This window comes from Pristis pectinata, chromosome 10, assembly GCF_009764475.1.
Source record: "Pristis pectinata isolate sPriPec2 chromosome 10, sPriPec2.1.pri, whole genome shotgun sequence".
NCBI lineage: Eukaryota > Metazoa > Chordata > Chondrichthyes > Rhinopristiformes > Pristidae > Pristis > Pristis pectinata.
Window position 1 is genome coordinate 1322399 of NC_067414.1, and position 27275 is coordinate 1349673.

Genomic DNA, 27275 nt, shown 5'->3' on the forward strand with positions numbered 1-27275 from the left:
TCTGTTCTCCACAGCAAAGGTGTCTGAAACTAGAGGTCATTGTTTTAAGGCAGGAGGTGTAGTGGAGATCCAAGGAAGAACTTGTTCACCCAGAGAGTGGTTGGAGTCTAGAACAATCTGCCTCAGGGTGGTAGAAGCAGAGTTTAAGAAGCATTTCCACGAGAGTTTGAATTGCTGAGGCATTCAAAGGATACAGACCAAGATGATGGTGAACTGAATTTCTACAGATGGGAACTTGATAGTCTCATGGATATAGAATCACATAGTTATACAGCACAGGAACAGGACCTTCGTCCCATCTTGTCCATACTGACCAAGTTGCCTACCTGAGCTCGTCTCATTTGCTCATGTTTGGGCCATACCCCTCTAAGCCTTTCTAATCCATGGATAGATGTCCCACCATTCAACACCTGAGCAGCTTGATCCCTCCCGAATTGGGATGGAATTCTGGAGGGGTTTCAGCCCTAGACATCTAACGTCCTCTCAGCTGGCCAATGTGAGCAGGTTGTGGATGTTTATCTTTTCATTTTTATTTTAAAAATACAGGCTGTGAGCTGGGTTCATCTTCACCGTGCGTTGCTTCAGGAAGGTGACAGTGTCGTCAGGGACACCTGTCACCCCGGCCGTTCCCTTTTCTCTCTTCTACCTTCTGGGAGAAGATCCAGGATCTTGAAAGCCCTGACGTCCAGACTCAGGAACAGCTTCTTCCCCACTGCTGTCAGACTCCTGAACCAGTCACCTCCCTCACATCCCCTTCCCGGCGGTGCTGCCACGTTCCCGGACTCTGAACTCTCCCTCTCTCCGTTATTCCGTTATTGTCACTTCAGCGTTTGTGTCTGCACTGCCTCAGACCGCACGACAGTCTCTGCACCGTCCTGTTGTTCTGTGCTCGTCGCTGTATTTATTGTTGTATTTGTTATCACCACGTACACTGTTCACTCTGTGAGCTTCACACCAGCAAGGAGTTTCATTGCACCCTGGTGTGTATGACAATATTGGAATTGGTTTATTATTGTCACTTGTACTGAGGTACAGTGAAAAACTTGTCTTACAAACCGATCGTACAGGTCAATTCATTACACAGTGCATTGAGGTAGCACAGGGTAAAAACAATAACAGAATACAGAGTAAAGTGTCACAGCTACAGAGAAAGTTCAGTGCAGGCAGACAATAAGGTGCAAGGTCCTAACAAGGTAATCTAACTATCTATCTTCATTAATCATCTCCATGCATTTAAGGAAATATGATTGCCTTTTGCAGAAAATGACACAGCTGCCAGGTTACCGAATGCAGAGGAACAGACCACAGCTGATCGGCCACCTGCAAAAGTGAATCCGTATTCAGTTATAGATATCAGTCCGCTCCAGGAGGTTGAACAAGTGGAGTTCTCAGGAGCTGAGCAAGGCCACCAGGATGATAAGGCAATGGTCCATGTGCAATCCCCTGGATATTGTGTACCAGTTCCCTGTGGGTACGCTGTACCATCCAATGTACCAGTGCTGGTGCCTACATACTCAGCACCCGTGACTTTAATAAGAAATATTTCTGTCGATGAGGAAGGTGAGGTGTCTGCTTTGTGAACGCAGTGATTGGCTTTGTTTTATTATTTTCTTGTATGTAAGGATGTGAGGTGTTTTAGAAGGGAAAGGGATTAACTGAGCTTGTTGATTTGTTCAGTGTTTTACCACCTTGATCCTTGATGTTTTTATCAGAATGATATCAAGTTCACGTTTATTGTCACAGGCAGACATCCCCAGGGTATAATTGCCATGAAAATTAGCTTTTTGCAGCAGCAGCACAGTACATTACAGACATGACCAACATAAGTTAACATAAACTTAAATTAACATAAATTATGCATAACCTACAGAACAAAAGAAACATAACGACACTAGAGCAAGATTGAGAGAGAGGAAAAGATGATGTCCAAGGTAGTGTTGGGGTTTTTCAGGTGGGTTCAAGAACCCGACAGCAGTGGGTAAGAAGCTGTTGTTGAACCTTGAGGTGTGGGTCTTCAGGCGCCTGTACTGTAGCTGTGTATAAATAAACTCAGAGAGCTGGGAGTGTTTGCAAGCCAACTTGAAGGGTGGAAATGAAATGAGATCCTGAGAGTTAGATTGAAGTGGGCTTCAACCACCCAGACCACAGGAAGGATGCTTGTCTTCAGAGCAGCTCCTTTAAAACACACGCTCAGGCTTTCGCCTTCATATTATTTTTATGTGATATTGTGTCAATATTTTCAGATCTTGTGGGGGGAGCTAGGAAATCTGCACTGTTTAAGGTGAGAGGGAAAAGATTTAAAAGGGACCTGAGGGGCAACTTTTCACACAGAGGGGTGGGTATATGGAATGGGCTGGTAGAGGAAGTGAGTGAGGCAGGTACATGAACAACATTTGAGAGACATTTGGACAGGTACATGGGCAGGAAAGGTTCAAAGGGAAGTGGGCCAAACACAGGCTAAGGTGGGCTCCATGGTCAGCATGGACAGGTTGGGCTGAAGGACCTGTTTCTGTGCTGTATGACTCTTATTGAGAGAGTGCATTTAGCATAAATAAATTTGGCAGTCCCAGGTTTACAGGTACTTGGCTGAAGAGAAGAACATGTGAATGACCAAGGTGTAGAAGGCCATGCTGGTAAATGGGATTGGTGTAGATGGGTACTTGAAGGTCAGTGCAGACATGCTGGGCCGAAGGGCCTGTTTCTGTGCTGTACATTGCTGAGGTCACACCTGGAGCATTGTGCACAGTTTTGGTCACTCTGGAAAGAGTGCAGGGAAGATTTACGAGGATGTTGCCCGGACCCGAGGGACAGGATTATGGGGAGAGGTTGGCCGGGCTAAGTGCTTATTCCTTGGAGCATAGGTGACTGAGCGATAGATAACCTTACAGAGGTGTATAAACTCATGGGAAGCATAGAGAGGGTGAACACACACGGTCTTTTTCCCAGGGAGAGGGAATCAAAAATGAGAGGGGAAAAATTTAATAGGGATCTGAGGGGCAACTTCTTCACGCAGAGGGTGGTGAGTATATGGAACGAGCTGCCAGTGGAAGTGGTTGAGGCAGGTACATGAATGACACTTGGACAGGTCCACGGATAGGAAAGGTTTAGAAGGATATGAGCCAAACCTGGGCAAATGGGAGAAGCTTAGATGGGAATCTTGTTTGGCATGTATGAGTTGTGTGCTGCATTTACTCTGTGACTCTATGAGAAATTCTTATTGATTGTATAATTTCTGATATGTTCACAGGACTATTGCAAAGTGAAGAATTTCAAGGTAGTCCTACTCAATCAAGCAGTCAACAGGCTGGGTAAGTACATCCATTATACATTCATGCTTGGGGAATTAGTCACTTGAATTTCCACATGGGTGGTGTTCTTGGTTTAAACTCCTTGTCTGGCTGTTGTCTTCTAGATGTTGGCAGGCTGTGGGTTTTGTGGTACTTTGCTAATTCATATCCACTACTGGCAAATTGTAACTGCTAATGAAACACCGACTCGCTTTGTCTTTGAGGTTAATGGCAGTTCAGGCTGGGGAATGGAGCCATTGCTTCGTCACTGGAACAGTTCAGCTCCTGCAGGCTGCATTCACTCACAGATTTGTTTAACGATTCCTTGCATTCATTCATCTCATTCCCCAAAAATGACGTACAATTATTTTCGATCGAAAGCATTGCACTTCTCACATTTTTTTATTTTGTGTCATTGTAGTGAAGATTACCTGGCTTTTGAAACAGGAAACGCCTTCACCAAATGGGCTTCCGACCCAGCAAATACAGCATGGTTAGAAGGTACTGTATGTATCAATTATATAAAGACTACAGTATTACTTAAAGGGTTGTAATTATACAACATGCAGTTGTGTGTGAATTCCAGTTGGGTGACAGTGAAGTAAGGTTCCCAAAAGCAGCAGGTGGAGAGAGGGAAGATTGAGGGTAAGTGTCAGCCACAGGACAACTTAGGGTCAACACTGGTCAAACGGAGGTAAAGATGCTTCTCCTTGGAAGGACATTGAGATCCACATGCAGGAACCAGCCTGCTGCACTCCCTCGATAGCAAGTACATCCTCCTTTAGGTAAAGGGAGTTCTTCACCGTGCGTTGCTTCAGGAAGGCTGACAGGGTCGTCAGGGACACCTGTCACCCCGGCCGTTCCCTTTTCTCTCTTCTACCTTCTGGGAGAAGATACAGGAGCTTGAAAGCCCCGACGTCCAGATTCAGGAACAGCTTCTTCCCCACTGCTGTCAGACTCCTGAACCAGTCACCTCCCTCACATCCCCTTCCCGGCGGTGCTGCCACATACCCGGACTCTGAACTCTCCCTCTCTCCGTTATTCCGTTATTGTCACTTCAGCATTTGTGTCTGCACTGCCTCAGACCGCACGACAGTCTCTGCACCGTCCTGTTGTTCTGTGCTCGTCGCTGTATTTATTGTTGTATTTGTTATCACCACGTACACTGTTCACTCTGTGAGCTTCACACCAGCAAGGGGTTTCATTGCATCCCCTGGTGTTTGTGGCAATAAACTATTGAATTAAAATTGTGCACAATGCCCCAGGTGTGGTCTAACCAAGGCCCATACAGTGTGGTAGGAGACCTTGACTCTCGGCATTTTCAGTGATGAATTTATATTTGATGAATATTATGACCAAAGTTTCCACTTGTATTCTTTCCCAACAGTTCCTTCACTATTCCACGTCCCCCATATAGCACAGATGGGTACATCCTCTGGTCTGTACGCACTCAACGTGATCTGTAATGCTGTGCTTACTGCAACAGGACTGTCAGCTGCACCAGCTGACATCTCACAGGGAAGGGAGTTTAGGGCTGAGATGGAACTCCAGAAGAGCATTAGTATTAATTTATAATTATCGTAGTGAAAAGCTTTTAGTTTGGTGCCATCCGGACAGATCATTCTGTACATCAGTACATCGAGGTAGTAGAAAGAAAACAGAATGCAGAATATAGTGTTACAGCTACAGAGAAAGTTCAGTGCAGGCAGACAATAAGGTACAAGGGTCATGATAAGGTAGATTGGGAGATCAAGGGTTCACCTTTAACATATGGGCGGTCCATTCAAGTGTCTTATAACAGCAGGATAGAATCGGTCCTTGAGCCTGGTGGTACGTGTTCTCAAGCTTTGGTATCCTCTGCCCGATGGGAAGGGGGAGAAAGAATGTCCGGGGTGGGAGGGGTCCTAGATTACATTGGCTGCTTTACTGAGACAGTGGGAAGTGTAGACAGAGTCAATGGAGGGGAGGCTGGTTCTTGTGATGGGTTTCTTGTGATTTCTTGTGGTCCTGGGCAGAGCAGTTGCCGTACCAAGCTGTGATGCATCCGGATAGGATGTTTTCTGTGGTGCATCTGTAAAAATTGGTGAGGGTCATTAAGGACATGCCGAGTTTCCTTAGCCTTCTGAGGCCTGACTTTAAATAAAATAGTCAAATCCTAGAGGAGACACCAGAGACTGCAGATGCTGGAACCTAGAGCAACAATCTGCTGGAGGGACTCAGCGGGTCAGGCAGCATCTGTGGGGGGAAATGGAGAGTAGATCTTTTTCTTCTCTCTCCTTCTGATCCACCCAGTTCCTCCGACAGCCACTCCATCCGCCCATCACCCACACACCCCTCCCACTGGGTGCCCTCCCCCCACTGCTCCCACCTGCCCATCACCCACACACCCCTCCCACTGGGTGCCCTCCCCCCACTGCTCCCACCTGCCCATCACCCACACACCCCTCCCACTGGGTGCCCTCCCCCCACTGTTCCCATCCGCCCATCACCCACACACCCCTCCCACTGGGTGCCCTCCCCCCACTGTTCCCATCCGCCCATCACCCACACACCCCTCCCACTGGGTGCCCTCCCCCCACTGCTCCCACCTGCCCATCACCCACACACCTCTCCCACGGGGTGCCCTCCCCCCACTGCTCCCATCTGCCCATCACCCACACACCCCTCCCACTGGGTGCCCTCCCCCCACTGCTCCCACCTGCCCATCACCCACACACCCCTCCCACTGGGTGCCCTCCCCCCACTGCTCCCACCTGCCCATCACCCACACACCCCTCCCACTGGGTGCCCTCCCCCCACTGCTCCCACCTGCCCATCACCCACACACCCTTCCCACTGGGTGCCCTCCCCCCACTGTTCCCATCCGCCCATCACCCACACACCCCTCCCACTGGGTGCCCTCCCCCCACTGTTCCCATCCGCCCATCACCCACACACCCCTCCCACTGGGTCCCCTCCCCCCACTGCTCCCACCTGCCCATCACCCACACACCCCTCCCACTGGGTGCCCTCCCCCCACTGCTCCCACCTGCCCATCACCCACACACCCCTCCCACTGGGTCTCCTCCCCCCACTGTCCCCATCTGCCCTCCCCACCTCCCTCCCTTGGTTCCAGGCTCCACCTTCCTCCCCTATCAGATCCCACCATCTGCAGCCCTCTGTCACCCCCACCTCCCACCTCCCAGCCTCTTGTCACCATCCCCACCCCCCCTCCCCCATCTGCCCATCACCTCTCCTCACCTGGATCCACCCATCACCTGCCGGCTCTTGCCCCTCCCCTTCCCCTCACCTCTCTACACTGACTCTCTCCCCTCTCATTCAGTCCCAATGAAGGGTCTCGACCCGAAACGTCGACTGTCCATCTCCCTCCACAGCTGCTGTCTGACCTGCTGGGTTCCTCCAGCAGTTTTGTGTGTTGTGAACAGTCAAATCCTCTTTGGCACGAAACTAGATCTGAACTCCTTGACCACCTCCTGTTCTATATTAGAACAACGTTCAGAGATACACCCTGACGTGCAGCATTGTGAATTAACGACTCATCATTTCATGTGGATGGTGTCACACAGGCAGCCAGTGTAACCAAGGTTTTAAACTAATACAAATGTTACCTGAATGTATCTTGCCACACAGGTCAGGATGAGGTGATTTATGATGACGTGCCAAGAGAGAGCTCAGATGCATCGGCAACAGGTAAGTGCTGAGAAATGTGGTTTTATTGTCTTTGTAAATGGGCTGTTCTTGATGACCTCCAATTAACCCCAAGCGGGCTGAAGTACGTTCTGCCACAGAATTCAAGTGAAAGGTTGTCCAAGACTTTTTGCTGCCGGATGCTGGGATCAGTGACAAAAAAAACAGTTCTTGCATTTAGAGTTAAATAGAACATAGAACAGTACAGCATGGTACGGGCCCTTCGGCCCACAATGTTGTGCCGACCTATATAAACCTACTCCATGATCAATCTAACCCTTCCCTCCTGCACAGCCCATAACCCTCCATTTTTCTTACATCCATGTGCCTATCTAAGAGTCTTTTAAATGTCCCTATCGTATCAGCCTCTAGCACCAGCCCCGGCAGTGCGTTCCAGGCACCCACCACTCTGTGTAAAAAACCTACCTCTGGCACCTCCCCTAAGCTTTCCTCCACACACCTTAAACGGATGTCCTCTGGTATTGGCCATTGCCGCCATGGGGAAAAGGTGCTGGCTGTCCACTCTATCTATGCCCCTCAAAATCTTATACACCTCTATCAAGTCGCCTCTCATCTTGCGTCACTCCAAAGGGAAAAGCCCTCGCTCGCTCATCCCTTCCTCATCAGGCATGTTCTCTGATGAAGAGTTGTGGAATTGTACAGCATGGAACAGGCCCTTTGGCTCTCTGTGCTGACCAAGGTGCCTTCCTGAGCCAGTCCCATTTGCCTGCGTTTGGCCATATCCCTCTACCTGTCCAAGTGTCCTTTTAAGCATTGTAACTGTACCCGCCTCTACCCCTTCCTCTGGCAGCTCGTTCCACACGCCGACCACCCTCTGTGTGGAAAAACTTGCCCTTCAGGTCCCCGTTAAATCCTTAAACCTGTGCCCTCTGGTTTTAGACTCCCCAACCCTGGGGAAACAACTGTGACCATTCACCTTATCCACGCCCCTCATGATTTTATAAACTTCTATCAGGTCACCCCTCAGCCTCCTTCGCTCCAGGGAAGCAGTCCCAGCCTGTCCAGTCTCTCCTTATAACTCAGGCCCTCCAGTCCCGGCAACATCCTGGTGAATCTCCTCTGCACCCTCCCCAGCCTCATCACCCCCCTCCTATGGTGGTGACCAGAGCTGCACACAGCGCTCCGAGTGCAGTCTGACCCGTAATTTGTACAACTCTGACATTTAATGTAACAGTTCACAAGCTGACGAATGAATATTTTGAAAATAGATCTGATCTTCAAACTGTGCCCTGTGTAATTACCGATAGTTTTGCCTGAAGCCCAGATATGCTCATCCACAGAAACTCGTTCTACAGGGACGTGTGATTTGTTGTGACTTTTCCATTCATGTTGCAAGGAGGGTTCATTTTAACAATCTCCCACCCTCCCTCTTCCTCTCCCCGTCCCCAACCACATCCCCAACCCCCTCAACCTCTCCCTCTCCCCCTGCCCCCTCCCTCTCCCTGTTCCCCCCCCACTCTCCCTCTCCCCTCACCCCTCCCCTTCATTTTACAATGACAAACTTGTCTCCTTGTGACCAGATCCAGAGGAACTGATCTATGACGACGTGGAACATGGAGATGAGGCAGCCGCGAGTCCGTTGGAATATGGCTGGAGCTCCAGTGAGTTTGAGAGTTACGAAGATCAGAGCGACGGGGAGTCGAAAATGGAAAATGGAATTCCCAATTCCTTTCTCCAAGGCAAATCTCACAAGAATAAGATCCACGTACGTGTTACTTACCGCGTCTCTTTTATTTCTCTCTTTGCCTTTAAGTTTGAATCCTTAAAGGGAGAAGAAACATTGGGAGCAGAGCCTTGAGGAATGTTGGAATTTGACAAAGTAGGAAGCAGTTGAGAAGCTTTAACGTTTCTGACCACAAGCAGTGACAGGCTCAGACTGCTTGAGACATGGGACTTACCATCCATACATCTGGTGAGCAGAGTGGGTCATGGGATCACTAGAAAACTGCTCTTGGTATTGTATTGGTTTATTTTTGTCACATGCACTGAGATACAGTGAAAAGCTTTTAATTGGATGGGATCCAGACAGATTATTCTGTTCGGAAGTACATCGAGGTAGTAAAAAGGAAAACAGAATGCAGGATATGGTGTTACAGAGAAAGTGCGATGCAGGCAGACAAATAAAGTGCAAGGGCTCCAGCGAGGTAGATTGGAAGATCAAGAGTTCATCTTTATCATACAAGAGATCCGTTCAAGAGTCTGATAACAGCGGGATAGAAGCTGTCCTTGAGTCTGGTGGTACTTGTTTTCAAGCTTAGAGGAGCCTTACTTCAGGGAAAATGTGAAAGCTTTAGAGAGGGTGCTGATGAAACTCTCCAGCACGGCATTAGTTAAGTGGACACATCAAAGAAGCTGCAATGTTACCTTTGCGACTGAGAGTGTTTATTGGTTTGTTATTGTCGCATGTACTGAGATACAGTGAAAAGCTTTCTGTTTTACATACCATCCAGACAGATCATTCCGTACATACGTACATGAAGATAGTACAAAGGGAAAAACAGAATGCAGAATATAGTGTTACATTTACAGAGAAAATGCAGTGCAGATAGACCATAAGATGTAAGGGTCATGATGACGTAGACTGGAGATCAAGTGTTCATGAGTTCATCCTTTAGCGTATGAGAGGTCTGTTCAGGAGTCTGATACAGTGAGATAGAAGCTGTCCTTGAGCCTGGTGGTACGTGCTCTCAGGTTTTTGTATCTTCTGCCTGATGGGAGAGGGGAGAAGAGAGAATGCCCAGGGTGGGTGGGGTCTTTGATTATGCTGGCTGCTTCACCAAGGCAGCGGGAGGTGTAGACAGAGTCAGTGGACTGGAGGTGTATGAACAAGCACGTGAATTGGGGCAGGAGTACATGCTCAACCCCTCAAACTGCACCAACATTTAATAAGATCATGGCACCTCTCATTGTAACCTCAGCTCTGCCTCATCGCTGTAACCGATCGGCATTTAACATCAGGAAGGATGCTCAGAGTAGGTAGGCAGATCTGATCCACAGTCAAGGACCAGGGGATGCAGAATGAAGGTTCCTGACCAAAGAAGCCAGAAATGACCTGAGGAAGAAGTGCTTTCTGCAGTGAGGGTGGAGGCTCCGGAACACACTGACAGGGCAGCTGTGGAGGAGGGGGCCATTGCAGCGTTCAAAAGAGAGGTGGCCAGGTATCTCCAGAAAGGGTTTGCTCTGGGGGAGAGGGCAGGTTGGACTGGTCCATACAGACCTGGTCTGGCCAAACGAACCCCTCTGCTGCCACAGGGAAGGAGGGAGATCTGCACATGGGTTATTTACGGGACAACATTTGCACATGTCTCAGCGCAGTACTGATGCAGCAGCATTAATGTAGATCCGGAGATGGTTGTCTTGCCAGTTCCTTGGAAATTGGAGGAAAGTAGCTTGAATAAGAGTGGCTTCCGTCACCCTGACCTTAGACATGTTCTTCTGCTTCCTGCCAGCCAAAAGCCTCCTGCCCCTTGAACACAGAACGTAGAACACAGCACAGCAACAGGCCCTTCGGCCCACCATGTCTGTGCCGACCATGATGCCAAATTAAACTCAGTCCCTTCTGCCTGCACGTGGTCCGTATTCCCCCCACTTCCTGCATCTTCCTGTGTCTGTCTAAATGCTTCTTGAACACCACTATTGTATCTGCCTCCCCCATCACCCCTGACAGCCTGTTCCAAGCACCCATCACTTGCCCTGCATTTCCCCTTTAAACTTTCCCCTCTCACCTTAAACGCATGTCCTCTCGTATTTGACCTTTCTGCCCTGGAAAAGGACTCTGACTGTCTACCCGATCTATGCCTGTCATAATTTTCTAAACTTTCGTCAGATCTCCCCTCAGCCTCCACCGCTCCAGAGAGAACAGCCAAGTTTGTCCAACCTCTCCATATAGCTCATGCCCTCTAATCCAGGCAGCATCCTGGTGAACCTCTTCTGCACCCTCTCCAAGGCCTTCCAGTACGGATCCCTGCGGAACACACCAGTCACTGACCTCCAGCTAGAATAAGTCCCATTGACCACTACCCTCTGTCTTCCACGGGCAAACAGTTCTGTATCTAAACGGCCACCTCTCCGTGGATCCTACTGGTCACTGACAGTAACTGCCCGCTCCTGGTCACTCTGCACCAACTGCCCCCTGTGGTCACTCTGCAGTGACTGCCTCCCTGTGGTCACTCTGATAGCGACTGCCCCCCGTGGTCACTCTGCAGCGACTGCCCCCTGTGGTCACTCTGCAGCGACTGCCCCCCGTGGTCACTCTGCACGAACTGCCCCTGTGGTCACTCTGACAGTGACTGTCCCCCGTGGTCACTGACAGCCACTGCCCCCTGTGGTCACTCTGCAGTGACTGCCCCCCGTGGTCACTCTGACAGCGACTGCCCCCCGTGGTCACTCTGCAACGACTGCCCCCCGTGGTCACTCTCTGTCCCTTGCGGTCACTCTGAAAGCCTGGCCCTGCCCGTTCTTCTAGCAGTTACTGGTTGTGTGGAGCACCAAGCAAATTGAAGTTGTCTGCCAGTCCTTCTGGGGATCAGGAAATTGTCCCTTTGTGTTAAAAGTTGCTGCTCTGTGAGAGACCCGTCTCTGTCCGTGTGGAAATACCTGCGTTCAGTCCAGCTCAGTATTTAGTTTTAACTGTATTCAGGTTATGCATAAGGATGTTCTGAACTTGTTTTATTCCTTTTACTTTTCCCTTTTTCCCCCGCTCTGGAATATTGTCAGCTGCATTTCCCCAGCGATTGGCTGGGGTAGCCACCCATCCCTGAGTTCAGTCCTGATGCAGGGCTTCGCCCCAAAACGTCGACAGTTCCTTCCCCCTCACAGATGCTGCTCAACCCGCTGAGTTTTCCAGATTGTTTGTTGTTCTGAATGGCTGGTGTCTCAGTGTGTGTAAATGTATGTTTTCAGACACAGCAACTGCACCCAGAGGGAATTTGTTGGTGAATCACTGGTGGGGTTTCAGCCTTGCAGCCTCCTGAACACCACACTGCACCTCCATTGGCTTCACAGTTGTTGCTGATGGTGCCTCACCTTCAGATCTCAGTTGCTGTTGGACCTGCTGAACCAGGTGCCACTGCTAATTCTGACCCAGTTCAGTTCTGTAGCAGCAGTGAAACTGCGTCGTTGTCACTGGATGCATTGTTCAGGAGCCTGACAGCGCCTGTTGTCAGTGACCGCTGACTAGGTGCTCCTGGGATACACGCCTCTGCTTTACTCAGTGGCATTCTCAGCTCAGAACACAGCACTGGGGCTGTGGGAGTGATCGTTTAAGTTTGGCAGAACCTCCCCTCCAACCCCTGACTTCATAATTGTCCTTATACGGTGATATATGCACAGAGGAACACTTTTAGATTTAAAGCTATAGAAGTGTAAGTTGCTATCACAGACTGTCTGCATAACGTTGTGTTTTGTGATACAACTGGAGCCCTGATTTGTAACTTTGTCATGACTGGAAGCTGATTTGATAAGTCAAATATTGTCAGTGGGTGACACAGCAGCCAGTTGTCAGTTAGCAACGTGACAGTGACCAGTTAATCTGTTTATTTACTTCATGTTGGGGATGGACACTGACCAGGTCACTGGGATGGACATCCCCACATTCTTCTCAAAACGGCACCTTTTGTGTCCCCTCCTACAGCACGCCAGACTTGGATTAAAACCCCGTGAAGTTCTCCCTCTCTCTCTCCCCCCTTTGTCCCCACTCCCCATCTCCCTCCCCCCTCCAACCCCTCTCCCCAACTCCCCCTTACCCCCATCTCTCCCCTTTCTCTCTCCCCTTTCTCTCCCCTCTCACCCCCCTCACCCCCTCTCTCACCCCTCTCACCCCTTCCCTCTCCCCTCCCTTTCTCCCCCCTCCACTCTCTCCCCCTTTCTCTCCCCCTCCTCTGCCCCATCTCCCCAACTCTCCCCCCTTAACCCCCTCTCTCCCCCCTCCCCTTCCACCTTTCTCTCCCCCTCTCTCCCCCTTCCCTCCCTTTCTCTCCCTCTCCCCTCCTCTCTCCATCCCTCTCCCCCTCCCTCTCCCCCTCCCTCTCCCCCTCTCTCTCCCCCTCTCTCACCCCCTCTCTTACCCCTTCCCTCTCCCACTCTCTCCCCCACCCTCCCCCCTCTCAATATAATGTCATCAGCAAACTTAGATACGCTACACTCGGTCCCCTCTTCCGAATCGTTAACCTATATCGTGAACAGTTGCAGGCCCAGCACCGACCCCCGTGGTACCCCACTCACCACTGATTGCCAACCAGAGAAGCACCCATTTATCCCAACTCTCTGCTTTCTATTAGTTAACCAATCCTCTATCCATGCTAATACATTACCCCCAACTCCGTGCATCCTTATCTTATGGATCAGTCTTTTATGCGGCACCTTATTGAACGCCTTCTGGAAATCCAAGTATAAACATCCACCTGTTCCCCTCTATCCACTGCACTCATTATATCCTCAAAGAACTCCAGTAAGTTTGTCAAACAGGAGCTGCACTTCCTGAATCTGTGCTGCGTCTGCCGGATGGAACCACTTCTATCCAGATGTCTCGCTATTTCTCCCCTCTCTCTCCCCCTCCCTTCTTCCTTCCCTCCCCCCCTCTCCCCCACTCTCACCCCCTCCCTCTCTTTCTCCCCCTTCTCTCCCTCCCTCCCTCTCTTTCTCCCCCTTCTCTCCCTCCCTCCCCTCACTCTCCTTCCCCTCTCTCTCCCTCACCCTCTCTCAGCTTCTGTCTGTTTATCTGTCTCTCTCCCTCTCTCTCTCCCTCTCTCCCCCATCTGGTCCATGCTCCTACAGACTCATATTAAACAAGTAAATATAAATATTGTTGACGTTTTCTGCGTGGTTCGGTTTTACGCTGGTTTTCTGCTTGTTATCACGGCGGATGTGGCTGAAGACATCTCATTTGCGTTGCTCCAGCTGTCCCAGGACCTGAGTCGACTGAAGGAGCATTATGAGAAGAAGATGAAGGAACTAGCGAGTGCTGTTGGAAGTGTAGAGCTGCAACAGCTGAAGCAGAAGCAGGAACGCAAGGTATCCTGGTGTGGGGGTCGCTCCTGGTGTGGGGGTCGCGCCTGGTGTGGGGGTGTGGTGTGGGGGTCGCGCCTTGTGTGGGGGTGTGGTGTGGGCGTCGTGCCTGGTGTGGGGGTGTGGTGTGGGGGTCGCGCCTGGTGTGGGGGTGTGGTGTGGGGGTCGCGCCTGGTGTGGGGGTGTGGTGTGGTGGGGTCGCGCCTGGTGTGGGCGTCGCACCTGGTGTGGGGGTGTGGTGTGGGCATTGAGTATGTGTTTGTTAACCTGCTACCTCAAAGGGAAATCTCCGCCGGACACTCCCTGTCATGGGTGAAACAGGAGTCTTCCCAAACTTCATCAGGCTTGTACGGAGCTGACAGTCGATAGTTTGAGTTGATTTGTTTCTGAGCTAAAAACCAGACATATCGTTCCATACATCAGCACATCGAGGTCCTACAAAGGGAAGAGGGACAACTGAATGCAGAATAAAGTGTCACAGTTACAGAGAAAGTGCAGTGCAGGCAGACAATAAGGTGCAAGGCCATGTCGAGGTAGATTGGGAGGTCAAGAGTTCATCTTTTACGTAAAAGAGGTTCGTTCAAGATTCTGATAGTGGGGTGGAAGCTGTCCTTGAGCCTGGTGGTATGTGCTTTCAGGCTTTTGTATCTTTTGCCTGATGGGAGGGGGGAGAAGAGAGAATGTCCGGTGTGGGTGGGGTCTTTGATTATGTCGGCTGCTTTACCGAGGCAGCAGGAGGTGTAGACAGAGTCCATGGAGGGGAGGCTGGTTTGCGTGATGGACTAAGCTGTGTCCACAACTCTCTGTAATTTCTTGCAATCTTGGGCAGAGCAGTTGCCGTACCAAGCCGTGATGCATCTGGATAGGATGCTTTCTATGGTGCATCGATAAAAATTGGTGAGGGTCATTGGGGCCGAATTTCCTTGGCCTTCTGAGGAAGTAGAGGCCTGACTTTACAGGAAGTAGTCAACTCCTAGAGGAGACACAAGAGAAACAAAGGACTGCAGATGCTGGAATCTTGATGAAAACCATGATGCTGGAGGAACTCAGCAGGCCAGGCAGCATCCGTGGAGAAAAGGAGGCGGTCAATGTTTCAGGTCAGGACCCTCCTTCAGGAAGGAAGAAGGGTCCTGACCCGAAACATTGGGCTCCTGCTTTTCTCCACGGATGCTGCCTGGCCTGCTGGGGAGACTCAAGAAACTGCAGATGCCGGAACACACAAACTGCTGGAGGAACTCAGCGGGTCAGGCAGCATCTGTGGAGGGAAATGGACGGTTGACATTTCGTGTCGAGACCCTTCGGATTCCAGCATCTGCAGTCCCTCTGTTTGTGAGCTGATAGTCTGGAGTTACTTTCTGCACCTTATCTGCATTTTAATTTGCTCCATGTCACTGTGCCCCTTCTAAGCAAGTAATTAGTTCTTCTGAATGGTCAGAACTTCACTTTTCTAATACTCCCCTGTAAATTCCACAAATTCCTTTTTGTTGCCTAGATACATTCTGGAATATTGCTGTGCTGTTGTTTGTGTTACTGGGTGGGGAAATGCTTACAGCATCGAATTCCAATGTAGCTGTCTGGTTTGCTTTCTCATAAAGAGAGTCAGCTGTGTCAAACACGTTCGTGGGTTGAACTGATAGTCTTCATAATTATTAAATAAACAATATTAAATAGATGGTCAAGTTGTGAAGGAGACACAAGAAGATAACAAATGGACAGTGGACATTTGAGGTCGAGGCCCTTCATCTGGATTCCAAGCCAGAGGGGAGATGGTCGGTATAGAGAGGGGAGGGAAGGGGCAAGAGCCGGCAGGTGATGGGTGGATCCAGGTGAGGAGGGGTGATGGGCAGATGGGGGAGGGGGGAGTGGGGATGGTGACAGAGGCTGGGAGGTGAGAGGTGGAGGTGACAGAGGGCTGCAGATGGTGGGATCTGATAGGGGAGGAAGGTGGAGCCTGGACCTGTGTGTAGATGGAGGAGCGGGAGTGGAGGTAGTGACAGAGGCTGGGAGGTGACAGGTGATAGCTGTGACAGGTGGTACCTGTGGCAGGTGGTACCTGTGGCAGGTGGGCTGTTTAAGGAGGAAAGGTCAGGCAGGCTAGTCTCGTATCCAGCAGAGGTTAGTGAAATGACAAGCGGTTTGATGGAACCATGCCCTCTTGAGGGAGGGTCTGGAACGAGGAGTGACTGCATAAAAGTGAGGAGTTGCCCACTTAACGCAGAGATGAGGCGAAATGTTCTCTCTGTGATATAGTGTAGTTCTGTTGGCTCTGGTTTATCCACGTCTCTCTTTAGTTTGTTTAGTTTGAAGCTCAGTTTTTCCATCCATAAACACTTTGACCTTTGGTCTTTTTTGCCTTGTACATTACACCCGTTCTGCACGCCATTCCAGTGCTCGGTGCACAGCATTGTAACTGCTAATATCCCCTAAACTGCTGCACCTGCTCTATTTGCCTGTCAGGAGCTCTGACCTGCACTTGGCTTGCAGTTTTGTGGTTGCTGTTCCCCATTGTTGCATCTTCACATAAATTACTGCTTCATTTTGTTTCCCAAAGTTAAATTAATTGGATAGGATGTAGAACGTAAAATGTAGAACACAGTACACGGACCACAATACACAGAATAGTACAGCACAGGAACAGGCCCTTCGGCCCACGATGTCTATGCCGAACATGATGACAAACTGAAATAAATTTCTTCTTGTAGATGACCATATCCATCATCCCTACATTCTGCCTCCATTCTCCTCTTCTGCCTGCACATGGTTCATATCCCTCCATCCCTGCATATTCATGTGTCTGTCTAACAGCCTCTGTCATATCTGCCTCCACCACCACCCCAGGCAGCACACTCCAGGCACCCATCACTCTCTGTGTAAAAAAAACTTGCCCCGCACATCTCCTTTGAACTTTCCCCCTCTCCCCTTAACTGCATGCCCTCTGGTATTTGACATTTCCACCCTGGGGAAAAGACTCTGGACTGTCTCCCCTATCTGTGCCTCTCATCATTTTATAAACTTCAATCAGGTCTCCCCTCAGCCTCTGCCGCTCCGGAGAGAACAATCCAATCCAGAAAATTGTTTCTGAAAGCTGTCTTAATTTCTAGCAATCCCTTGAAGAAATTCTGAAAAGGTGTTAAGACTTGTGCCTCTGTCACAAGAGTGGTTTGTCACCCTTCTGTTCATGGTGATAACTAGGACAATTACATAAATACACTGTCTGGGACAAAGTCTGGCGCTCATGTGGCCACAGTTCCTGCCCACCTCCTCCTGGGTCTTCAACAATAATGGTCCCTTGTGTAACAATATCCTTTTGTAATTTCTCACCTCTAGTACTTATCCGGGAGTTTTCTGTTCTCAGTCTGAGTGTACGAGCTGTTTTATGGTGGTGGAGGTGGGGGGGGAACACATCTCCAATCCTCATCCTTCCTGATTGGACCCACTCTTGTGAGCCACTGTTCCCCTTCTCCTTCTGTCTGCAGTCTCCTCCTCCCCTGCATATCATTCAGAAGCAGGAACCCAGCTACTTGTACCTACCACGTACGGAAGACAAAGCTTTAAATTCCTGGGTGTTAACATATCAGATTACCTGTCATGGGTCCAGCACATAGATGCAATCACAAGGAAGGCATGCCAGTGTCTTTACTCTCACAGGAGGTTAAGGAGGTTCGGCTTGTCACCGAACACTCGAACAAACTTATACAGATATACTGTTGAAAGTATCCTGACTGGTTGTATCACGGTCTGGGACGGCAATTCGAATGCACAGGAAGTAAGAAGCTGCAGAGAGTAGTGGACTCTGCCCAATACATCACGGGCACATCCCTCCCCACCATCGGTGGTATCTTCAGGATCATCAAAGATCCCCACCATCTGGGCCATGCCATTTTCTTGCAGCCACCATCGGACAGGAGGTACAGAAGCCTGAAGTCCCACACCACCAGGTTCAGGAACAGCAACTTCCCTTCAACCATTCAGTTCTTGAATCAACCAGCACAACCCTAATCACTACCTCAGTGTAGCAACACTGTGACCACTTTCTGCATCAATGGACTATGTTTTTTTTGTTCTGACTCTGTTCTTTCTTGTAAAATTTGTGTTTAATTTATGTTTTTCTTGTGAATGCTGCTCTTGTGATGCTGCTGCAAGTAAGTTTTTCATTGCACCTGTGCATACATGTACCTGTGCATGTGGCAATAAACTGACATTATATTGATAGCTAACTTAGCACAGGCCGACCCGCGAAGCTGACACCAGAGGCCCTTGCAGAGTCTTCAGAGGAGTTTGGGATCTGAAGCAGAAGTAAGAAGACGTGGATGGAGGATTGAGGGAGGGGTGAGTGTAGTGGAGGGATGTTCTTGAAGCCAGCCACTCTCAGGGAATCTGTGAGTGAACTTCCGCTGAATCCACATTCCAGTAATCACCACAGTATCAGGCGTTGAGTTGATTGATCCAGATTCATGTCACTTTCTTCCAATGTGAGCTGGTACAGAGTTTGGATAAGGATCAGGAGAGGCTTGAGAAGATGACCGTCCATTCTCACGTTCCTCAGCCCTCAGGTCTTCGCCCTCCTTTGCATCTTCCCACCCCAGTCATTCTCTCCCTCCCCTCAACCTTCTCATGAAGAAGGTTACCGTAGAGAACAGGGGGATCTTGATCAGTTAGGGAAGTGGGCCGAGGAGTGGCAAATGGATTTCAATACAGATAAGTGTGAGGCGATTCATTTTGGAAAGTCAAACCAGCGTAGAACTTGTACTGTGAATGGTAGAGCACGAAGGAGTGTAATGGAACAGAGGGACCCAGGAGTACAAGCGCATCGTTCATTGAAAGTGGCGTCACAGGTAGACAGGGTGGTGAAAAAGGCATTTAGCAGGCTGGCCTTCATCAGTCAGGGCACCGAGTATAGGAGTTGGGGCATTATGTTGCAGTTGTATAAGTCGTTGGTGAGGCCGCACTTGGAGTGCTGTGAACAGTTTTGGTTGCCCTGTTATAGGAAAGACGTGGTCAAACGGGAAAGGGTGCAGAAGCTGCGAGGAACGCACTGCCGGAGGAGGTTGTGGAGGCAGATACATTCTGATTTCCTTTCAGTTCCTCAATGTACTGATGTGTATAATGTACTGATCCAATGTCTGGATGGCACGGAAACCAAAATGTTTCACTGTATCTTGGTACATGTGACAATAACAAACTGATTGCAATATGTGTAGATACCTGAAACCATGGAACTGCTCAGTGACACAGCGGGTGGAGCCTCTGCCCTACAGCTTCAGTGTCCTGAGATCAATCTCGACCTCCGGCACTGTCTGTGTGGAGTTTGCACGTTCTCCCTGTGACCGCATGGTTTTCCCCTGGGTGTTCTAGATTCCTCCCACACCCCAATGACGTGCAAGTTGGGAGGTTAATTGGCCACTGGGAGTTCCCCTTTAAGTAAAAATCAAAAGAGTGAAAAGAGGGGTTTGTGGGCATGTGAGACGGTAGGTTGAGGGGGATTGTTCTGTTGGAGGGTGACATGGAGAACAAGACAGCTACCTCCTTAATTGTCATACGTAGTATTCAGTAGTACTCTGCACGTTTAACAGCATGTGTGGGATACAAGCCGTACTGTAATCCTGTACAGAGCAGCAGGTCATGTTGTCATGATGGCAACGTCCGGTATCGATTAGCATCTGTGTTGATGTGTTGAACAATAAGCCGCATATGTTTCACTATTTCCCTTGAATCTGTCCTCAGCCCTAGCAAGGGCTCTCACTGGACAGCCACGTCCCTGCCTGATGAACCAATCTTCAACTCAGCAGGTCAATAACTGGATTGTGCAGCACCCGTTCTGACATTTCCTGCCCAAGTAATCAGAAGCAGGAAGCCAGGTTCTTGGCACCATTGGCAGTTTGGAAAACTGGAGTGGCCATGTCATGTGGTGAGTCACCTTGGCCACACCGATGTGGTTTCTGTGTCAGGACTGCACGCGGCGAGCTTGTTGGTGGGCGTTGCTGCTTTTGGAAGATTGGCAGGGAACGTAGAGCACTTTGTCCTGGTAATCCAGGTTGTCTGTGATGATTTCCCCAATCCCAATCCACCCAGCCAATGCCCCACAGCCCCCACTGCTCCGTCCAGTACTGGTGGTACACCTTGTGCAAGTTGTGACTGAGACAATGTTCTGCCTGCTCCTGAACCCAGCGACCCTGGGGTTTCCCTGTCTGCTGAAGGGTTGAAAATGTGATCAAAGTTTTAACGAGTTTTTAAAAAGGGAAAAACTAAACAGAGCAGGGAGAGTATGGTCCATAAATCTCTCTTCCTGATCCACCCAGTTCCTCCCACACCCCCCCACCCCCATCACCCTGTCTCTCCCCCCTCCCCCACCCCCTCCATCTGCCCACCGCCCACACACCCCTCCCACTGGGTCCCCTCCCCCCACTGTTCCCATCTGCCCTCCCCACCTCCCTCCCTTGGTTCCAGGCTCCACCTTCCTCTCCTATCAGATCCCACCATCTGCAGCCCTCTGTCACCCCCACCTCCCACCTCCCAGCCTCTGTCACCATCCCCACTCCCCCCTCCCCCATCTGCCCATCACCCCTCCTCACCTGGATCCACCCATCACCTGCCGGCTCTTGCCCCTCCCCTTCCCCTCACTTCTTCAGCCCAGATGAAGGGTCTCGACCCAAAATGTCAATTGTCCATTTCCCTCCACAGATGCTGCCTGACCTGCTGAGTTCCTCCAGCAGATTGTTTTTTCCCCCCGAAGTTATTTGTAGGGTTGTATGACAAATATTCAAAATCAAATCCCTACAAAGCTTGGCATGGAGAGTTGTACTTGCAATTTTACTAATTTATGGACCTGCAGAAATGTACCCTTGGCAATCAATAAAATGTGTTGCACCTTCTAATTAAATCTCAGTTCCCATGTGAGAATCTGCAAGTCCGTGTTCACATTCATGGGACATCCTATAATTAGTGTCAGACTGATGTGAACCTCGGTGAGAACAGACAACCCTTGCCTGATCCCCAAGTGGTGTTTGGAAATTGTTCAGTTTCTTTTTCTGGGTGGGTGACCAATTTCTGTCCATTGGCTTGGAAACTTTCATGAAGTAAGTTTAAAATCTAGTTTCTCTCTCAGCTCCAGCTGATACAAAATGGATCTTCAAGTGGCTTTTCTACATGGAAGTCAAAGGGACTTAATGTTTCACATGAGTCCATACTCGACATTCCGTCCCTGCGAGCACTGTGACCACATACACGTTGGTGTTGCTGCATAGTAGAATATTTCATACGTTGTAGACTGCAGTAAACGAGGGAGAGATGATGAACAATACCTCGCACTGTTAATTATCTACCTTGCAATGGGTGTCTGTCAGCCACAAAACACATGAGCTTTGTATTTTTCTGTGTGTGGGCACAATGACACCTCATTGTGGAGCATTTACATTGTGGGAGTGGGCAGAATGAATTCTGCAGTGGCAGACACAATGGTTTGTTGTTGGGGGCAGTGAACATGTGTCGATGTTTGCTGTGTGTGGCTGCAGTCGTCCGCCTAATCCTTTACACAAAAGCTGCACCTTCAGTTGCCCTGAACTATTGAAAACTAATCACTTACCGCCAGTACACGGGTGTTCAGAACATCTCAGATCAAAGTGCGAGGTTGGATTTTCTGTTAATTTACTTCATTTCATGAGGGTAGAAAATCTCCGCTGTAGTTGGGGGCTAATTTTTTATAATTAGACGGAAAATCGGCAGCAACAGAAATGAAGAGAGTGAGCAAATCGATTCTGAATGGGCCTCTCTCTTTTTCTCTACCTTTTTTTTTCCTTCCTCTCCTTACCTTTGCCCCATCCCCCGGGGATCTGCTCTCCTCTCCTCCCCCGCACCTATCACTGACTCTCACCTACATCTACCTATCACCACCCTGTGCCCACCCCACCTCCTCTCTTTTGTCCACCTATCACTGCTCTGCTTTTCCCTCCTATATATTGGGCTTCCCCTTTTCCTATCTTCAGTCCTGAAGAAGGGTCCTGACCCGAAACGTTGACCGCCTGCTTTTCTCCACGGATGCTGCCTGGCCTGCTGAGTTCCTCCAGCATCAGAGTGTCTTTCTGCTAATGACCCACTTACTGGGCAGCGAACTTGTGTTTGCAGCTATAAGCTGTTGGGTCAAGCAGTCAAGTTTCTGTGTGTGACATAAACCAAAGGGCTGCAGTGACTTGTGCTGCTCAGTCACAAGATGGTCCGTGGTCAGTCTCAGAGATCCAGCCAGACCTTAACCCTGTTGTGAATTAACACCCATCAACTCTCCAGAGCCACTGAGATGTTTTCAGAACACCTTCCTCTCTTGTCCATTGACCATAAAAGGTTTGTCCATTAGCTGCCAATTCAGAATGAGTGCATCCATGACCACACAGTTGGTTCCACTTCGGCCCTGCATTGTGCATTGCACAGAGCAGTGGCCCCAACAACTCAGAGCAAGCGTTCCCAGACTTGGAACTAACCAGGTAGTTTATTATTTGCTCATGGATTCCTGCTTCAGCTACTGATGAGAAACGATCCTCCCAGGCAGACTTACAGCTGGCATTCCCAGCTATTCTGTTTCAACATTTAGATGCATTTTGCACTTCCTACGAACGGGCAGTTGCTTTTAGTGGTGATGCTGTTAAGACTTGGAGGTGGCCTTATACTTGGAAGGTTGATTTTTATGAACCTTCAGTTCCCCAATACCCTTTGCTCCAAAATGTTCACTTTACAGTTTTATTACTTCTGTGGAAATAACAGTTGTGAATAAAACGTGACATTTCAATATCACGTACTTTATTTTGGGCACAGAAACAAAAGTCATTCAACTTTCCCTGCATACGGGTGCTCTCCAGGTTACAGACACCCGACTTTGGTACAGCCCCGACACGCGAGGGAGCATTTGGGAGACTTGGGTTGTGCATAGTTCACAGGAACAGACCCCTGCTGTAACCTGGGGGGACCTGTAATTTATTTTTCCCTCCTTGCCAGTGTTGCTCCCCCCTCCCTCCATCTCCCATCTTAGAATCATAAGAGTCATACAGCCCTTTGGCCCAACTGGTCCGTGCCGACCAAGTTGCCTACCTGAGCTTGTCCTGTGTTTGGCCTGTATCCCTCTAAACCTTTCCCATCCATGGACCTGTCCAGGTGTCTTTTAAACTTTGTAATTGTACCCCCCACTATCACTTCCTCTGGCAGCTCTCTCCACACAGCCAGCACCCTCTGTGTGAAAAGGTTGCCCCTCAGGTCCCTTTTAAATCTTTCCCCTCTCACTTTAAACCTGTATCCTCTAGTTTTTGACTCCTCTACCCTGGGAAAAGGACTCTGACCACTCACACTCTCTACACCATTCATAATTTTATAAACCTCTGTAAGGTCACCCCTCAGCCTCCTTCGCTCCAGGGAAAACAGTCCCGGCCTGTCCAACCTCTCCTTGTAACTCAAACCCTCCAGTCCCAGTAACACCCTCGAGAGTCTTTTCTACATTCTTTCCAGATTAATGACGTCCTTCCTTTAGCTGGGTGACCAGAACCGCACACAGCACTCCAAGTGTGGTCTCACCAATGTCTCATACAGCTGCAACACGGCGTCCCAACTCCTGTACTCAGTGCCCTGACCAATGAAGGCAAATTTCTGCTTGATGTTTGACGCCACGACCCAATTAGCTATTGTTCATAATTTTTGGAGCCTTGGTGAAGTTCCCAAAGGTGGTGGACAGTTAACGCTGGGTCTACAGATGGAATCTCTATGAGTGAGGTTACCATGGGCCAGCGTACGGGTAAACCAGCGTAGGGAGTCGAGGACTGAATGTCAAGGACTGAGGAGAGAACTGGGGGGCTATGTGGGAAGAAAGGATCTTAGAGCAGGATAAAATGTCGGCACAACATTATGGGCCGAAGGGTCTGTACTGTGCTGTAATGTTCTATGTTCTATGTTCGTCATGGGGGTGGTTGGTTGGTGACGTGCTCCAGTTCGTGCTGGAGCCAAGCCAAGTTTGTTGTCATGTGCACAGGTACGAGGAGGTACAGGTACAATGAAAAACTTGCAGCAGCATCACAGGTACAGACAACACACAGAACATAAGTTATACATAATTTGTACATAAATTATATCAGACAGTGAAGAGGGAGGTAAGAAAAAAGACTGCACAAAAACAAGACATTACTGCAGAAAAAGACAGTCAGAGACAAGTCCACAGTAGTACAAGAGGTGGTGTGACAAGGATATGACCAGGGAATCAATGCTAAATTGGCAGCAGGGCAGCTGGAGGGTGGGAGAGGGTGTGAGTCAGTGGAGGGAGATGTTGGCTGGGAGGGTTCAGTCTCAGGCCAAGCAGTGCTGGTTGACAGCAAGGCTGAATGTTGGTGCAACCTACAACCATGGATAGCTCATCACAATGCCAGAGCGAACTGGTAATCTTGGCTCGGACCTGACAACTCAGCACAGACACACAGCCGAGCCAGAGTCCTTGTAGAGTCGTGTTGGTGAACTTTAGGTGAAAGGTGTTGAAGGGATACCTCTCATCATTCTAATACTTACTCCAATGTGCGCTGTGTTAACTTGCAGATGCAACAGTTGATGAAAACTGCAAAGGAAGGCACTAAAGATGGAATAGAGAAGACCAAAGCTGCCGTGCTGAAGACAGGCCGCTCATTTATCCGGCACAGGTATCAAGGTGAGTGGCTGAAGCTAAGGACGCCACAGAGGAAAGTGCAAGCAACATTTAGCGGTGGTGATCTCAGGCAGTGTAACCACTGTGCAGGGGGCTGGGACTGATCCGACGGTGAAAAGTAAGAAAATGATCCTCGAATGTCGACAAGTTTTGAGTGGATAAAAGGCGCTCATTTCTCGAGGAAGGTTTCATCTCTATCCTCTCCATCCCAGTCCAAACAGTGAGGAATTTTAACCAGGAAAATGCTGGAAATACTCAGCAGATCAGGCAGTATCTGCAGAGAGAGAAACTTACGTTCAGCAACCTTTCCATGATCTGACACGACAGGTCTCCTTTCACCACCTTTGCTACGTGGCAGCCAGTTATTTGCAATACTTTCTGATTTGATTTCAGATTTCTGCCATCAGTGTGGTTTTGATGTCACTGCAGAGCCTGTGCCGCTCCTTGCCTTGTCTTCAGCCCAGTGACACCCATGGTCTCCACCATCACCCTGGCTGCAGTAACCTTTTGGACATGTGTGATTCAGTTCCATTCCACGCTCCGTACTCGCTTACTGGCAGCTACGGTCTGCCTGTCACACTGACCAGTAACAGCCACAGCCTGGGGTCACACTGACCAGCAACAGCTACAGGCTGCCTGTCACACTGACCGGTAACAGCCACAGCCTGGGGTCACACTGACCAGCAACAGCTACAGGCTGCCTGTCACACTGACCAGTAACAGCCACAGCCTGGGGTCACACTGACCAGCAACAGCTACAGGCTGCCTGTCACACTGACCGGTAACAGCCACAGCCTGGGGTCACACTGACCAGCAACAGCTACAGGCTGCCTGTCACACTGACCGGTAACAGCCACAGCCTGGGGTCACACTGACCAGCAACAGCTACAGGCTGCCTGTCACACTGACCAGTAACAGCCACAGCCTGGGGTCACACTGACCAGCAACAGCTACAGGCTGCCTGTCACACTGACCAGTAACAGCCACAGCCTGGGGTCACACTGACCAGCAACAGCTACAGGCTGCCTGTCACACTGACCGGTAACAGCCACAGCCTGGGGTCACACTGACCAGCAACAGCTACAGGCTGCCTGTCACACTGACCGGTAACAGCCACAGCCTGGGGTCACACTGACCAGCAACAGCTACAGGCTGCCTGTCACACTGACCAGTAACAGCCACAGCCTGGGGTCACACTGACCAGCAACAGCTACGGGCTGCCTGTCACACTGACCAGTAACAGCCACAGCCTGGGGTCACACTGACCAGCAACAGCTACAGGCTGCCTGTCACACTGACCAGTAACAGCCACAGCCTGGGGTCACACTGACCAGCAACAGCTACGGGCTGCCTGTCACACTGACCAGTAACAGCCACAGCCTGGGGTCACACTGACCAGCAACAGCTACAGGCTGCCTGTCACACTGACCGGTAACAGCCACAGCCTGGGGTCACACTGACCAGCAACAGCTACAGGCTGCCTGTCACACTGACCAGTAACAGCCACAGCCTGGGGTCACACTGACCAGCAACAGCTACAGGCTGCCTGTCACACTGACCGGTAACAGCCACAGCCTGGGGTCACACTGACCAGCAACAGCTACGGGCTGCCTGTCACACTGACCAGTAACAGCCACAGCCTGGGGTCACACTGACCAGCAACAGCTACGGGCTGCCTGTCACACGGACCGGCAACAATTAGCTGAGGAAAGACCTACATTTCCATCAAGTTTATCCTGGTGTCAGATTGACTCAAAGTGGTTTTCATCCCAGGAAGTGTATTCCTGGTAGCTGTTGGCATGTTGGAAAGGCCTGGATGACACAGCAAGAGGCTGCAATAACAACCATGTAATCTGCTTTTGTCACATTGGGTGAGGGTTAAATATCAGTCAGGATACTTGAAAGAATCGCCAAGGTAGCACCATGAGCCCCTCTTCGTGAGTTGCAAGGGCAGCAGTGGGCCATTTTAACACCCGCCCAGATACACAACCCTTCTGATGGTCTGAGGCTTTGTCAGTCCACCATTGGTGTACTTCTCGAGTCATAGACTTATACAGCACAGAAACAGGCCCTTCAGCCCAACTGGTCCATGCCGACCAAGATTCCCATCTAAGCTAATCCCATTTGCTCATGTTTGGCCCATATCCCTGCTATAGCGTACCTATCCAAGTGTCTTTTAAACATTGTAACTGTACCCACCTCTACAGCTTCCTCTGGCAGCTTGTTCCATACACTCACAGGAATTGCACACAGTTGTAACGGGGTGACCAGAATTGCACGCAGTGACATGGACTTGGGTAGCGGCAACATTTTCAGATGGGAAGGCATGGTTGGGGGTGGAGAGATCAGACCCAAAGAACGCACAGTTAAGTGTGCAGTTTTAAACTGAGGATAATAATTGAAAGTGTGCCTGAGCAGAAGCCATCATGAACATCAGCCGTCCATGGGCCAATGATGGGACAATGGGGAGCCAGTGGTCTGGTTCCAATAGAATCAGCAGAGCAGGAGGTGTGAACCATGGCCAGAATGGGGAGAGAGGATGGATGGCCTACACACCACAAAACAGATCTGGCCGGACATGCAGGGACAGCTAAGAGGTCTTGTGTTACCAG

General features: G+C 49.9%; 1 protein-coding gene across 1 annotated transcript in view; it reads left to right on the forward strand.

The window, feature by feature from the left end:
- Positions 1 to 27275, forward strand: part of arhgef10 (Rho guanine nucleotide exchange factor (GEF) 10) — a 243031-nt gene that overhangs the window by 102192 nt on the left and 113564 nt on the right. The window contains exons 4-10 of the mRNA XM_052024835.1: positions 1261 to 1560; positions 3248 to 3308; positions 3709 to 3788; positions 6918 to 6977; positions 8516 to 8700; positions 13893 to 14006; positions 24558 to 24666. Of these exons, the coding sequence (XP_051880795.1) occupies positions 1261 to 1560; positions 3248 to 3308; positions 3709 to 3788; positions 6918 to 6977; positions 8516 to 8700; positions 13893 to 14006; positions 24558 to 24666 (909 nt within the window). The remainder of the gene's footprint in view (positions 1 to 1260; positions 1561 to 3247; positions 3309 to 3708; positions 3789 to 6917; positions 6978 to 8515; positions 8701 to 13892; positions 14007 to 24557; positions 24667 to 27275) is intronic.